The sequence below is a fragment of the Ambystoma mexicanum genome, chromosome 1p, assembly GCF_040938575.1.
Source record: "Ambystoma mexicanum isolate Mex_15411 chromosome 1p, UKY_AmexF1_1, whole genome shotgun sequence".
NCBI lineage: Eukaryota > Metazoa > Chordata > Amphibia > Caudata > Ambystomatidae > Ambystoma > Ambystoma mexicanum.
Window position 1 is genome coordinate 506,970,780 of NC_090921.1, and position 16,979 is coordinate 506,987,758.

General features: G+C 46.6%; 1 protein-coding gene across 4 annotated transcripts in view; it reads right to left on the bottom strand.

Annotated features, from left to right (window-relative positions):
* HDGFL2 (HDGF like 2) overlaps positions 1–16,979 on the bottom strand; it is a 945,069-nt gene that overhangs the window by 864,442 nt on the left and 63,648 nt on the right. For all 4 annotated transcript variants that reach the window (XM_069649364.1, XM_069649365.1, XM_069649366.1 and 1 more), the window contains exons 4-5: positions 11,083–11,277; positions 10,756–10,878 (exon numbers count right to left, since the gene is read on the bottom strand). In XM_069649364.1, coding sequence (XP_069505465.1) covers positions 10,756–10,878; positions 11,083–11,277 — 318 coding nt within the window. The remainder of the gene's footprint in view (positions 1–10,755; positions 10,879–11,082; positions 11,278–16,979) is intronic.

Genomic DNA, 16,979 nt, shown 5'->3' on the forward strand with positions numbered 1-16,979 from the left:
CAAATTAAAACATTTGAAAAATTCACAGGAAAAAGAAAGGCACAGTCGGCCAGTCATTACATAATAAACAAAAGAAATCTTCGGAAAAGCTCCTGGCCAACTCAGTGATTTGCAACTCTCTAAAAGCATACTTTGCCAGCCAAGGAAAACGGAAATATGATGTCCTCCTTGAACTGACAGACGCAGAACTGCTGGATGCGACGTCTGACCTTTCTGGAGGTCCAAAAGCCTGCAAGTTCCCCTACACACCAAAAGAGGGAACCCCACTTAAGCCAAGACCTTCCCACCCCGGCAATCTTGAAAACACCCTTCCAGACTCTTCTCCATCCCAAAGTTCGAAGGTTGGCTCACCTCTACCACCCGAAGGCTCGAGAACAGCTCTCCTCAATGGGGCTTTCTCCCACCTCTTCTGAAACACCTTGGGCGTTTAGTCCCACGGGGTCTCTGCCCCCCCCCCTTGCACCACAACTACTGATGATCACTCAAACATCACAACAAAGGAGGGATCTGAAGACCCTCATGCTCAGAGGCCAGACACCCTTCTGCCTGGGTCCCCAGTTAAAATTCAGCTATCCCCCGACCCTTCTGCCTCCTTGCTGGGTAAAGAGCAGCGCTCTCCTAAGACCCAACCACAGCTATCTACCCTGTCCAGCCGACCTCATATTTCACCTCGAAGGAAGAGTGGAGAGGCGGGCCAAACAGAAGAAGCTCAAAAGGATACACCGGCCAAAAAAATTAGACCCAACAACATTAATGTGGGCATTTACGATTGCGCTTGCTCCATTTGGAAAATTGTATGAAGCCATAAATGACACGCTGAAGGACCAAACTACTTCGCAATGACCCATACTAAGATGGCATATTTTGAGGGGTACATAACTGCTAAAGAAAAGGTAGACAGCGTGATATACAACAAAATTATAGGAGACCCAGCACGAGCCAATCTTGCCACCTCAACTCTTCTGCCCAAACCAATTCTAATTAAAGACTCAAGAGATAATGCGTCTCAAACAGATTCTATTACCCCAAAAGGAACAGACCTGCGGGACCAGACACAATCAGCAGACAAGCTGCCTTCCAACAAAATTTGTTTTGATTTCGGAAAAAAGCAAACAAAAAAAAAAAATATCAAAAAACTGAAGGAAAATACTGAACCCCCCCACCAATTCTTATTTGAAGGGGCCAAAAAGGGAGCGGCTAAATCATGCTTGAAAGAATCCGGCCCAAAACAAACACGACTGCCTTTTTTGGTGAATCCAGTCAAAGGCTTGACAAAAGGAACACCAGCCGAACTAAGCCAAACGGGGGTAAAAAAAACAATCTTCAAGGACCGGCACCAGTTCCTTCAGGCCCGACACTGGGAAATGACCCAGACCCCCATCTGAGGAATAGAGAGTCGGCTCCTAAACCAAGTGAGTCCCGCGGATCCTCAAATTCCCCCATCCAGGTTTGTCATTTCGTTAGAAGTCCCTCACAGACTTCACCAGTACATTCGCCAATCACTCCGGAAGACTTCCTGAGAGACGAAGCTTCCATGAACAATACCCTCCACTTATCTCCGGGGAGCTGAACCCAAAGCCAAAATGACAAAAATGAGCGCAAAAGCTGGTCCTCGAACACCAACCGTGCAACATCCCCAATATCAAAAAAACGAAGGAAGAACAGTGAAAAGAAGATGGACTCGCGAAGACCTAACTTGCGATATCCCAGAGGGCCGGAACTCTCCAGAGTGAAACCTGTGCCATTAAAAAGAAACTACGCAGAAATAAAATCACCTAACGAAACTGACAAATGATCAAAGAGACAGTCCTAACTCGCACAAAAGATAAAAGCAATCCATTGAACAGAAAGAAAACCACTACTTCAGAGACAGAACTCTGACCCAAAAAATAGTAAAACAACAAAGACTAGCTTTGGCTACAGTTTTCAAGCTGGAACAGATCTCAGAAAAATCGGAGAAGACAACCATGAACAGGGGAACGGTTTTAAAAATCTTGAAACGCACCAGAGACCTTGAAGATCTGACGACAGAGGATCTGATATTAGTAGAACCCTACCACAAAGATCAAAAAGCAAAGGCCTACCTACATGTGAGAGCAAAAGCTAAAGACAGATGGTCCAAAGAAGGCAAAGCAGACCTCCTGAAAAGGGGCTACTACATCACTATCTCAACACAGGGGGAACACTTACCCAAACCCACTATAGATCAAAAACAGAACTCAATACTCAAAATCTGACCCAAACACCCAAGCGGGACTTTGTTCGAATTCCGGCCAATACTGGCAAGCTTGAGAGTCGGCACTCTCCGTCAAGGAGACCTGCTGAAAGAAACTTGTACAGATCAAGAGAAATTCAGAAGATCCCTCACCAAGAGACGGATCCCGTCTCACTCAGAAACTAAGATCTAACAAAATCTGTCTGACAGAAACCCCAACACCTTGAGACACCTGGAGTCTTCTACTACCCGGAACAACTGGTCAACATTTGCACCAATCAAGCAGCTTTTGGCATGGCTTCCGAAAACCTCATCAAGCCACACAAAGCAATAGCAACAAATACCATCCAGCGAAACGCCGAAAACATTTAAAGATGTAACAAGCTCAAAAGATCTCAGTTCAGAACCAGACCATCAAACCCGGACGCTTAAAATGAGGTCATGGAACACCAGGGGTTACACTCACCTCACAAAAGCAGGAGGAGTAAACCTAGGGGAATTTAACATAACCCTTCAAGAAACGTGGCTTCTTGTCCCCCCCCCTACAATCGACTGCTTTACGGTCGTGGTTTCACCAGCAAACAAAGGCTGCTTGGGCCGTCCTTCAGCTGGTCTCCTTGTGGCAGTCCGATCCGGGTCAGGCCTCTCAATCCAGAAGAAGCTTGCTGCTACTCAAACGCACCTAGCAGTACCAGTAAAGTGGGAACGACTGGACGCCGAGACTCACTCTATGATGTCCTCTCTGATCACCATAATTACAAACTATAAGAACTCTCAAAAAACTTTGCAACACACTGCTCACGGAAAGAAAGAGGAGCAGAAAATTCAACTGACTACCAACCCTTACTGCTTCCGTATTAGATGCCCAGGAAGTTAAACCCAAAGGGCAACCAGCAATCACTACACACTTATGACAAGCAGTTGGTAATGAAACGTCGTATCTTGCGAAAGCTGAAGAAACAGGCAGCAACCTCTGAATCAGATGGCCCAATGAAAGCTTACCTGAACGAAAAAAAACTGTACAAATCCTGGTTAAGATTCCACAGAGCTCTCCTTTATCAATGTGATGCAGAAGAAATGAGAAAATTGGCAGATAAGAACTCAGGGGCATTTTGGCAACTGATTAGGAACTCCTAAGACGGCTCAACTGCAACAGGGTCAAACAACGTCTCAGAAGAAGTCTGGAAATTGCATTTTTCCAAGATATTCCAGCTCCCCAGGCAAACTAGACCATCCACTGGGTCCGAGCTAAAAATAACAACCTGGGAATACTTCTCAAAGAGGACATTGTGTTGGCCATCAGGCGTCTTAAATCCTCCAGAGCTCCTGGCCCCCGACGGAATTACCGACATGGACCTAAAAAACCATCCGGAAGAATGGGCGAGTTTCATTGGCCAGGTGTTCAAAAAATGCTGCCTCACTAAAACGATCCCAAAGTCCTGGTGTTCTGCAGCGATTGCAATCCCCCCCCCCCCCCCCCCCCCATCTACAAAAAAAGCGGCATAACTGATCCTGGGAATTATCGCCCTATTGCGCTTCTGGACACAATCGGCAAGTTATACGGATCATTTCTCTTAAAGAGCTTCCAAGCCTGGGCTGAACTAGCCCCGTGCCAGGACCCTTTTCAAGCGGCGTTTATGAAAATTCAGGGACCACAGTTAACATCATGATGCTAAGTGTCATAAAGAACAAGCTTACGCCAAGCCGTGGGAAAGTATACCTGGCGTTCATAGATCTCAGTCAAGCTTCTGATCAAATAGGCAGCTCTGCTGTGGTAAAAACTGAAACAATGGAAATGTCCAAGCAAACTTCTTGACCCAATAAAGGCTTTTCACAACATGACATCAATCAGGGTCAAGTTAAACCAAACGGGTACACTGTCCGAAGAAATCCCAATGCTCAGAGGGGTAAAACAGGGCTGCCCGCTGGCCCCCGCTCTGTTCATCTCTTTTCTTGGAGACCTTAAAGAAAATTCCAGCAACACAAGATCTTTTCCTCCGAAAGTTGGCGAGACTTCTGAGGTCCGTTTACTATATGCAGATGACATCCTTCTTGACCAGACCGAAATTGGCCTTCAAAGACAGCTTGATAATCTGGCCAAATACAGCTCTAAAAACAACCTAGAGATAAATAAAGGGAAAACAAAAATCCTGATTTTTGGACAACCTCCAAACTCAAAAAACTTCAGATGGCACATCGAAAACTCGACCATAGAAGCGGTTAAATACCTGGGTGTGATGATGGACAACTCAGTCTGAGACATCGATGCAAAACCATCTGTGGGACAAGGTCCGAAAACTCACCACCCCGGCAAAAATAATTGACAGGAAATATAGCCGTTTTTCGCTTTTACCAGCCATAAAATTCTACAAAGGCAAAGTAGTTCCAAGCTTGGCATATGGATCTGAGGCAATGCCATCGATTCCCACGACAATATGGCCAAAATTGGTGGCCTACTTTTGGCGGAAAGTCCTTCAGCTTCCCAATTCCACATCGGTCTCGGTTATTAGAAGAGAACTGGGAAAACTCCTTGAAAGCTGCCATTGAAGCAGGTGAAATGGCTCTGTTCAGGAAAGTAATAATGAAGGACTCACCTCCCATGTACAACATACTCAAAATTGAAATGTCAGCAGGAAGGGGCAAGGCTCTCACAACTTGGGCGGCCAAGCAGCGAGCCCACTTGGACAATATTGGATGTTCTGAAGACGAACTGATCCGAAACCCGACAAAAATAAAACGGAAAATGGACCAACTGGACTGGATAGAGACTAACATCAGCGGAAATAAACTAACTTCTCACTCATCTAAATTTCCAGCCCAAAAAATTGCATTCAACTACTGAAGTCCTGAAAAGGTTTCCAGACAAGGCCCGAAGATCCATCTTTGAGATCTCGTCTCAACCTACTTCCGACCAACGAAATAAGGGCCATTAGGGGCCAGTCGCAAACAAACCATTGTCGCTTATGCGAAACTGAACATGAGCCCGAATCGGTAAAGCACCTCCCGATGCACTGCTCTCAAACGAAAAAATGGAGAAGAGCGTACCTGGGCCCGCCGATTCAACCTAGTCTATTGTATGAAGAAGTTGTCTGGTGGAACCGCCTCCTGAGTGGATCAAGGACAGCATGGTCAATAGCGACTGCCAAAGTTTTAAAAGGCAGCCCTAGAGCAATGTGCTTCAAATCCAATGGAGACGAGCGACCAGGTTTGACCAACTAAAGGTTTTGACCTCATCTTGAATACCAGAGCATGGTTGGACAGAAAACTTCAAGATTTTCTCTTTTTGCAAAATCATTGATTTGATAAAAGCAAATAAATAAAAATAAAAAATATAATAATAATGCTAACTACAGACACAAGAGGTAAGTACCCCTTAGTCGGCACAGTTAGGTTAGGAGGATACAGATGGCTTCCTTTCTGGTTGCAGGGTTGCAGATACTGGGTTCCTCTGCCTCAGTCAAGGAGACAAGAGGGAGGACTGCTGCACTGCAGTTTGACGGTCGTCGGGAGCTACGGGCTCTTTTGAGTTCAGCGGCACTTCGCGATTTCAGCTACCAGCAAATACACCACTGCGGATCTTGGACACTTTATAGACTTCCTTCACTCCTCGAGTGCAGCACTACTCGAGCTAGTCTCGTCCTGCTTTGGAAGGGTCCTCAGGATCTTCCTGAAGCTTCGGTCCGGCTTAAAGATGCTGTACTCTACTACGGATTACTCGACCCCAGGCACTCTGTTCCATCAGCAGCAAGGAAAAACAGCCAGGTGGGGGAAGGTCCTCCAGAAAAGTGAGTCTTGGGTTAGTTGGTCCCACTAACCCAAGGGAAGAAGTCTTCTTCGGAGCTTCTCTAGTCAATTCGAAAAAGCAGTTTTGGCACAGCAGCAGTGCTTCACCAGGCAGTCCAATGGTCCAGGAGGATGCAGCAAGCTTCTCTTCGCGATTCCTTCGTCAGATGTTGCGTCCAGTGGTCGACTGCCTGCAGTCCAAGAAACCTCACCTTTTATGCAGGTTTCCCCCATTCATGGACAGCCTAGCCGTCACTCACACGCCAGCCAGCCAGCCAATCAGCACCGAGTGCATTCAGGTAACCAAGGAGATGAAGGACAGGGAGTTTCATGGATCTCCCTCGCTTCCTGCCCTGCCAGACACCCTGGAGCCAGAGGCGGGTTTCAGCACTGAAGCATGCCAAAGGCAAAACTAACAAAATGGTTAAACCTGGTTTGGAGGCAGAGTAAAACCCAAGAAAGACCTCACTAACAAGAAATGCCGAACTAAGACCAGGCCATTTTGATACAATGCTCACGCATGGCTGCTATACTGCAGCTGAGGGTTTAATCTATGGTAGAATCGCACAATGGTAGAAAAATAAAACCACTGCCAGCAATTTAAAGTCGCAAGGGTGGAGGAAAAAGGTAAGTAAAGACAATTTCACCTTACTACTATTGGGAACAGTAGAGGTATTTTAAACCTTATGAGCAATCTAAAATAATTTCTGACACTGCAGTGAAGATGCAGTGTGTCACCATACAAAAATTAGATGCCTAAGGAGTTTGTCAGACTCACAAAAAAAAAAAAAAAAAAATACAGAATCCAAATCAGATCAAAATACATGGAGTGAGAAAAAGAAAAAGTCTCCCTCACTGCAGGGATAAAATTAAAAAGTCCTAAAGTCCAGCAAGATAGCCGGGGGTCTCCAAGTTTGAAGGCAATTCGCACAGAAATGAGAATTCTCCCTAAAAGGGTGTGCTGGTTTACTATATAAAATATAAAGGGGGATGGAAATTCCTTTACTACTTGGGACACTGTAGTTCACTCAAGTACATGAGATAAATGAACAGGGGAGCACCATAGGTGCAAACCCGGCCTAAAACCAAAGGTTGTAGGTGTTAGGCAGAGTTTGTATGCAGTACACTTTGGGACCACTACACACAATTAGGACTACAGGTGTAAGCAAAACCAACCTTTGGTACAAGTCCGTACTACACATTTGGTAGCGGAGCTGAGCAGCCGGGCTCATCTCAAGAGGGAATACGAGTAGTAATGATGTTACACAGGTCTACAATCACAAGTATTCAAATAGACTTACACTCAATGTTTCATGGTAAAACACGTATTAATTTATTTTACAGTCAGTTATAAAACATTCAATAGAAGGAGGCAATATAGATCACTAATATACTTCAGATTCTGAGGCATTTAAACAACTTTGAAGGAGGAGCAAAAAGGCATAGGTTAATAAAAATAATGTATTCTTAGACAGTGCAAATGTTTCAAGTTCACCAGAGGAGTAGATTCAATGCAATAAGGCCAAAGTCAATGGGCTAAAGTCTTGTATAGGATAAAGCAGTTCTGGTAGTTAAACGGAAAGTCTTTTGCCAAAGTTCTCAGAAGTAGTTTGTAAAAGAAAGAATCATATGTTGGGTCACCAGTTGATTAGGCCTGCAAGTTGGGAAAGTTTCAAGCACTTCAGCGCGAGAGGCAAGTGTTCTCAGTCTCGTTTCACAGTACCTTACAAATGAAGAAAAAGATGCAGCTGATTTCTTCTGTTCCTGGCCGTTCCTGCAGATCTCGCTGTTCCTGAGCCTCAGTCGTGGGGACAAGAGGGAGGACGTCGGGGGACTCCTGAACTGCACTGGGACTGGGACTGGTCAAAAATCTAGCACTGGCAAATCTTCAATTCCGGTAGCTGTAGTAAAGCACAAACTGGTGTCCCTCTCCCTGGTTATTCGGTTTCCTGCAGAACTCCGAGGAAAACACAGCCAGCTCTGAGAATGGTATCCAGGAGGCTTAGAGTCAAGTTGATTGGTCCCACCAACTCAAAAGGGAGAAGTTGTCCTTGCAGGGCTTCTCCGTCGATGCGAACTTGGCGATTTGGACCTGCAGCAGGGGTTCACCGGGCAAACACACGGTCCAGGAGTTGCAGCACCAGTCCTCTTCAAGCTCTTCTTCAGTTCCTTCATCCAGTGGTCGACTCTGCTTTCCAAACCAAGAGACTCACCTTTTATCCAGTTCTCTCCCATTCATTCATTCATTCATTCATTCAGGCCTAGCTGTCAATCATCTTGAAAAACATGGCTCCCGCGATTTAACGTTACTGGAGCTGTGAACAGTTTGCGGTAAATCATATTAGTTTGTTGTAAAACCACTGCCACCAACCATTCTGAGAGGAAAGGTTAACATGTGAATGCTACATGAGTAACTAGACACAGGGGATACTAAGTAGCCCCTCCAGCACTCTATTGTAAGCTAGGGTGTGCTGGGTCTAAAATTGTACAGGACTAAGTGAAGTCAATTTCAATCCACTGTTCTGGGAAACCGTAGTTGATCCCAGAGAAGGCATTTAAACCTTGGGTAATCTGAAAGACTTCCCTGTGTCACTGAACTGAGGGTGCTTTGTGACAATTGTAAAACATGATGCCTATGGAGTTGGTTTGGCTCCATGACCAAAAAAGGAACAGTGTATTAACTCACATCAAAATACATGAGCAAGTAGGAAAAAGGCTCACACTCTATCCAGGTAAAAAAAAATCAAGTCCTCAAAATCCAGCAAAGTTGCTGGGGGGGGTCTCTTAGGTAGAGGGAACTGGCACATTTTTGAGAATTCTCCCTAACAGTGTCCAATTCCCCTTTCCCACAAGGGTGTTCAGAGTGAAACTGTGAATAGTGTTGTACACTGATCAGCCAGGGGTGGTGGGGGGTGGGAGGGTGAGAGGGTGAGGGGGGGGGGGGGGGGGGGGGGGAAATGGGGGTTCTGCAGGGTCCAGCAGCTCCTGCGGATTCAACACCACCCAGAACCCAACCACTCTAAAAAGGTCAGTTGTCAAAGCAAAAAGGAAAGGTGTGCCATAGACATCTTTGGGAGGAAGCATCAAAATGAAAAGCTGTCCCAACAAGCAAGGAAAGAAAAATCTCTTTAGGCAATTTTCCCTCCATATTCTATGGACCCCCCCCAAACCTTTTGAACCTTTTCCGACTTGTACAGATTCACTCCCCTGGCTCATTTTGTTATGGGGAACTAATCAGTCCATCAGACCATCAGTACAGGCCTTTTGCCTTTTTACCCTTCGGTGCACACATCTCACAATGCAGTGCAGATACTTTCAGATCACCTTAGTCTTTTGCACTTGCGATTTTTAAAGACAAGCTGGTGGCAGCAGTTCACTTTACAATTTTTTCGCAGTATTTTAGTGTGCATATTCGTGATTACAGCATCTGGCTACTAAAACATAGCTAGTGATTAAAAATGGCTGCGCCACGAGATATTTCACTTGTTCTTTGGCCAGATTGTTCTTTGGACTGCTTAGGTCAGGAAATCCCATAGAAGGTCATGCACGTTACCGGGAAACTGGTGCTATCATGGGCTAGTGATGCCTTTGTGTGTATGTGTGTGGGCCAGGACGTCCGTGGGACTGTCTGGTCCCACTACACATCTGTGGCGTCAGAGTGTGGGACATGAGTGAAACCCACAGTGGTCCTTGATTGAACCACTGCTGGCTGTTTGAATGGTGCAGATCTGATAATTGATAAGCTTGGACTTGCTTCCAGCCATGATTTAGGATAAGAGGACTCCTGCAGCCATTTCTGGAGATCAGCGTTTGTGCCAAGGGACCTGTGTAGAAGAGCAGCCGACTGAAGATCAATGTACTCCCCCATAAGAGTCCTGGCATCACTTTCAGCCTTCGACCCAGTAAAGCCCTACTGGACTACCAGATCTGTGAAGGCCTTCTGCAGCGTTTCAATCCATCGGACTGGAGGGACCAACCAGTCTAGACGTATTCTTGTGGATCCAGCTGTCCAGAGCCTTCGGAAGTGTCCTTGGCAACTGTAGACTGGCCAGTTCTCCAGTAGGCTACCTCTGTAGAATTGTCACCAGAACTACATTGGTCGCCAGCTTGTGGGATACGTCGCCTTCCTGCCAAACTAAAGCATCCTAGCCTCAAGGGATCTGGCTCTGGAAAGTCTTCAACTGGGACTGGAAAGACACCTCGCGTCAGCCTTGTGTGGAAGCCGGTGAGAGAACTCACCTTCCCCAGTCTGCTGAAAAGTCCTGCATCAGTGTCTTCTGCCTTTCTTCTTCGCAAACGGTTGCACTCTGCCCCTGGAACCAACCAAAGAATCCTTGCACCTGCAGCAGATTGGAAGTATACACTTAGGGTATAATTCTTGTGAGCTGGTTTCATACTACTGCATCACTGATGTCCAAGGTAGTGCATGGATTCCTACAAACCTAAAGGCAACTGTATATATATGTTTGATAATGGAGTATTGTGTGATATTACTACCAGCTAGTTTCATTTTAGTGTGGGTTTTTGGGCCTTTAACAAATCCAGTATTGTTGTACTTACCCGTCTAAATTGAATTTGTGTGCTTCACTCCCTTTCTGATGAGACTAAGCATTGGCCACTCCACACGCTTACCTTGATGGAGTTTGGCTGACCACTTAACTCTCTCCTGCACTACGTATGTCAAGCTAACAGTCTCCTAATCTAAAATACTTCAAGGTCTTTGCCCAGGAAATGTACAGAGAGCACACAATGCTCACCTGATCACTATTATCTGACCGGTAAGAGCTGTCCGAATTTGCCTCCTCTTCCTCCTCCGAGACGGAATCACTGGGTACATCCAAGTCACTGGAGGGCTTTCGGGCACGTTTCGCAGACGGTGCCTGAAAAACAAACCACACGAATAGGACGCTTGCAGGCCAACAGAGATATTACTGGATGTAGCACCAACACATAACAAAGGCAGCAGTGAGAAAGGAATTTAAGTGGCTGGTTAAATAATTCAGAAGCATCTGGAATAGTCGGAAAATTGTGAGATATAAACCAAATTTAAAAGATTATTGGAGAAGTACTCAGCAACCACATACCTTTGCAGAAGGGGCTTTTCGCTTTACACCACCATGATCCGTCTCCTTTTCAGAGACATCCACTTCTTCCTCTCCTTCACTTGCTGTCTTTTCCACCGCTGCTGGCTGAGGAACCACATCATCTTCCTCTTCCCCTAGATCACTACCAGCAGCAACTTCATTTTCAGGAACTTCACTGTCAGATGAACTTGGTGCCTGGTAAGAGAAGGGAAAGTCATGGGTATAATTGCAAATGTTATAGCACCTTGCAAAGCTTCTACAACATGGATTCGTCACCTTCATAGAGCCATTTACTAGGCCAAGGCAGTGAGTATCATAATGAAAGTTACTCTGCTGGCAGCAAGCATCCCCCACAATCTCACACTTTAGCGTTTATCAGTTTCGAGAAGGGTGCAACTGTGGGTGGTCATAAGAGACTGAAGCATGTCAGCAGTTTAGAATGCATCCTGTAACATTGGCATTAGGTAGCATGCAGATGATTGTGTTAGGGAGAATGTTTAGGTTCCCTCTAACCCGAAAGACCTCCAGCACTTTAATGATTTTAATCTCATGAGTGAGTGGGCTATTTGACACTCATTCTTTTTCTCGGACTGGGATTTTTATTTTTACCGTTATATGGAGTATAGTAAACTCCATATGTTTAATATAGGCATTTGTTTTCTTGCTTTGTGAGACCCAGCATCCTATGTAGTGTCACTGAAAAGTCCCTTGGGCTTTCATTTAAATACATTTTCTTGTGAGAATTAGTCCCCAAGAAAAATGAGATGAATTATCTTACATTTTCTTTTGTGGGCCCAGCACACCTTCCTATGTGGGGTGCTTGGGGTTTGCATTGTAACTCCTTCTCCCACTCATGTACATTTGTTACAAATGACTAACTGAAACGGCTGGTGGCAGTGGTTACGTTTTACTACCTTTTGTGAGGTTACTGGCAGGCTGATTCCTCAGCTGCAGTACAACACCCATGGGTGACCATTTTCCCAAAATGGCCCGTCTTCTTTTTTCGCCATTTTTCACTTGTCAGCTCCTTCTATCCTTTAGAATAGATTTGAGTCCTTTGGGAGTTTTGCCTTTGGTGGGCTTCGGCCCTAAAGCCCGCCCAGGCTCCAGTATGTCTGGGAAGGCAGTAAGTGAGGGAGGAGCCCGAAACGTCACTGTCCTTTGTAGGTATGCCCGGCTCAAAACAGTTCTAACCGGGAGTCTTGCTGTCCTGAAGGACACCTAACCCCCAGGTGACTGACAGCCGAGAGTGTGAATTACTGGGATCCAGCATAAAAGGCGAGGATTTTTGCACTGCAGACAGTCAACGACTGGAACAAGGAATCCAAAGCAGAAGACAACCAGACACGCCAGCAGCATTTTTCAGGACCGTGCAGCTGTGTACCCAGTTTTCACATCGACAGGGAAGACCCACCAAGGACGACTTCCTCCCTTAGGCTGGTGGGACCAACTAGCCTCAAGGCATCACCCCCCTCTCCCCGACTCGCTGCAGAACCCCAATGCCCGGGGTACTTGGATCATTACCCAGTGCATCCTCTTCCAAAGATTGAATCTGGCTGAAACTCAGCAGGGATCTGTGTGGACCTCCAGAGGCAGGAACTCTTCACCAAAAGTCCCCTCAGCAAGTGCAGGACCAGGTAATCTAAGAAAATCCAACTGGCGATCTTAGTTTCTTCTTGGCAAAACCACAAAGAGCTGCTGAATTGAGCTGAATCCATTGCTGCCAACTCCTTCTCATGAGTGCTGCCACAGACGCCCAGCAGAGACCTCCCCCTTTCGTGACCACTACCAAACAGCAGGAATCGGGGTCTGCAATGTTGCACCTAGAAGGAAGCCAGCTACAACGTCTTCGTCACTTTCAAGGTACTGTGGGGCTTGGGTTGTAATTACCTTGTGCCATTGTTGGTGCCTTCTGGCTTGGGAAGTGTGGGTTTATTCAATTGAGAGTTGGCCACAGCTGCTTTGTGCAGGCCTTACAGCTTGTGCACTATCAGGTAGGCTCCCCTTGACCTCCTGTGTTTCTTCCAGAACTGGTTAACTAAATTTTCATCTGAAGATCTATCAGCACTGGAACCATCTATTTGACTTTGGCTGTCCGGATTTCCCAAAGGTCCATCTTCTGATCCGATTGGCAATACTGTTTCCTCCATAGGTTTTTATTGTGACCACTTATTGCTAGGAAACAGACTGCCTATACCTCTCTGGGAGTATTTGTAATTTACAGTTGCTGGTTATGTTCTGCCTAACTTTGAAATGTTCCCTCCCATCTCAATTTTGCAAAGGTGATATATACAAGAGCTGATACGGACCTTAATTGACCCTGTGCACTGGATATGTAAAGGATACAAAGAGTTTTAATTGCCTGCATTAATGTTTCTAATAATTCCATTTCACATGTAATGTTATTAGTAGCTGCTGCATTTTAGATTTGCTTCAGTGCCTTGTGTATAAATATTTTAATATATCTACGTGATAAAGTGTTTGCTTGGACACCTGTGTGAACCGATTTCATTGTACTGCTCTACAGCTCAATTCCCTCCTAAAATGATAGAAGCAAAAACATTGCGAAATTATCCTATTCTTGGTGGTGCGCACTGAAAAAATGGTCTATCAAATTCCTAATATATTAGAGAGAGAGGTGTACATGAATATGTGCTTGGTATGCGTCAGTAGCAAGGTCAGGAGGATAATTTCTCAGCAACCCCTCCCAAAAGTGAGAACAAGGATTAAGGCGTCACCTCACTTATCTGCGCTACCAACTTAGGTCTGATGAAGGGTGGTTTCAAAATTCACATGTAGGTATGCCTATAAAACGTTTCCAAAATAATCCAAGTTGACGTATAGCTTCTTAAAATAAAGAGATTTTTAATGTTGCATAAACAAAAACGCCAACACGTGTTTCAACCCTAAACTGGGCCGTCTTCAGGGCGTAAAGTAAATATGGCTACAATTAAGCCAGTGTAACATGTATTTCGATATCCAATGGTGAAGCATAACATGATTAAGACATACATTAGTTTTGTTTCAAACAATTGAAATTAAATATTCAAAAATATAATTGATGCAAACATCGGAAAGGAGAGAGACTGAAGAAAAAGAGGGGAGAGAAAACAAAAACAAAATTAGCAGTCAGTTGTTCACTGTGTTTTATAGATTCATCATATCTGCGACAGTTGGTGCGCTAAAACACATCCCAAATGGTAAGTTAAAGAAGGTGACCTGTTCTTTCACCAAGAAAGTACTGGACTATATTCCTGCATCTGCTGTCTTGTATCTTAGATGGAATCACTCCTTCTGAAAACTCAGTTGCAACTAGCAACTTCTAATATAAACAAGACTAATGTATGTCTTAATCATGTTATGCTTCACAATTGGATATCGCAATACATGTTACACTGGCTTAATTGTAGCCATATTTACTTTACGCCCTGAAGACGGCCCAGTTTAGGGTTGAAACACGTGTTTGTGTTTATGCAACATTAAAAATCTCTTCATTTAAAGAAGCTATACGTCAACTTGGATTATTTTGGAAACGTATTATAGGTATACCTACTTGTGAATTTTGAAACCACTCTTAGTCAGACCTAAGTTGGTAGCGCAGATAAGTGAGGTGACGCCTTAATCCTTGCCCTCCTAAAATGAGACTGGTTAATCAGCCACTCTACCGACTTGTGAAGTACTTAAGAGTTGGCTCCCTCGGGGCGTGGAGCTACTGCGGATGGCAAGGCTCCTAAATAGCTCCTGGCTGATTCCATGATAAGAGCGTAATTGCGGCGGCTCCCCTCTCCGGTTTTCAACACAGTGCACGGCTTTGAGGAAATGATACCCTGGTGAACACGTTGCTGCAGCGATAGCTCCCTAAATCACTGGGGTTGCAGAGCGGCAGCCCTCACAAGTTACAGACCGGGCTATGAGGTGCCAAAAGAAAATAGCAGCGGCAGTTCCCAGCAGGTCAGAGCGCCATGGGCGGAGAAGGGAGCCCCCACAGTGAAGCATCCAGCTGCTCCCGACCTGGCATACCGACGCAGCAGCATAGCTGTCCTCCGACAACCTTTAGCAGGAGACAAGAACACTACCATCTGATCTGCAGCATTTCCTCGGCGGGGTGCCCCGATCACATCGTCGACACTCGGTACTGAGCCTCACCACCTTCAGCAAGTCACGCACTGGAGTGCCGACCAGTCCTGTGCCCGCCGTACAGCTCCGGAATGCTTGATGTCTTCTCCCGATCAATGATGAGGACTTGGAAGGGGCTTCTAGCTGGGGGTGCGTGCCTCCCTTCCCCCGCCTGCAGTGCATCACAGCCCTCTGGGGTCCATGGCTCTGGCTTCTCCCCCGCGTGAGGTGGGACCTCATCAACACAGGTGGCGGGCGCCTGTTGGAGGGGCGTGTTGGGGCATCATGCCTCCCTGACTGCGCTCTCCCCGCCAAGCATCGGAGCAGAACTGGGAGGCCCCCGCTCGGCGGGAGGAGTCTTTTACCGCCTAGGCGGTCCGAGCCAGAGGCAGGGGCTCTTCCTGGGACAGGCAGTGTTTTGGTGGCTTGCCTCAACCATCAGCCAGCATTTCTGGTCCACGACGACGACTCCGCAGGGTGCCCCAATCAACTCACCAATACTTGCCGTGGAGCCCAGCCAACTCCAGCGAGTCGGGCACTGGAGTGCCGACCTATCCTGCACCTTCCACCTAGCTCCGGAACGCTCGGCATCAGCCCTTCATCAACGGTGAGGACCTGGGGGGGTGGGGGGGTGTGGACTTCTACAAAGCGGTGTGTGCCCCCCCCCCCTCCCTTACCTGCATATCATAGCGCTCTGGGGTCTGTGGCTCTGGGTACTCTCCCCGCCTGTCAGCGGAGTGGTACTGGTGGTTTGCCCGCTCGGTGGGAGGCACCATACTTACCGTCTTCACGGTCCAAGCCTGGTGCAATCTGGACTCAGGAGGATTGGGTTTCACATGCCTGACCGGCCTGGGAGGCTTATGATCCAGACCTCAGTTAGGAATCGCAGTCAGTCAAAAATACGGGTGGAGTAGTGGGGGAGGTCTGCCCAGCTGGATTTGGAGTACCCGTGGGCACAAGGGATCGTCTCTAGCAAGCCCCAAGCCACCCCAGCTCCGGCTGGGTGAAGTGAAGGAGTGGAGTCCCCGATATTCACTCTTGCTGGTCTCCCAGGAGCACTCTGTACAAAATAGGAAGAAGCTTCCTCTGGAGTCTGATCTGTCACTAGAGGGTCAGGAACAATGGCGAAAAGTGCCGAGGCAAACAGACATTGCTGCCATGATGGGACATCGTAATCCAGACAAGTTAGAAGGGGGCGGGGGGCTGGAGGGGTACTTGTCCATGGAGCAAATGAGGGACCATGGGGCCTCCCAGGAGTCCGAGGAACCGGCTGCCACCAGGGCGATCTGAAAGAACCTCCTCACCGCCCCAACTAAAGAAATCCAAAAGGGCACAGAGGAAGTGACAAAAAGAATTTGATTCCCTTGAAAATAGGGTGGAGGCAGTGGAAAACCGCACAGCAGGGGTTGAAGATGCACTTTGTGATCATGCATTTGAACTGGAGAAAGGCCAAGACAGACTAACAGCATTGGAAATGCGATGTGAAGGGAGCGAGACGAAGTTGGAAGACACAGGAAACCAGTCCAGATGAAACATCCGCATCTGCGGGATCCCTCGGTCGGTCCTTGACTCGGAGCTTGAGTTATATTTGGCCAAGTTGTTCAGATTCATCATAACCCTCCCGGAGGATTCTCCGTTGGAACTAGACGGAGTCCATAACGTCCCCACGTCGCACTACAGCCATGCCTCGGAGGTTCTGGCCCGGGTTCACTTTTTCAGACTGAAGGAGGAAATTATGAGAGAAGCCAGATAGATGCAACAAATCTCATTCCGAGACTCCA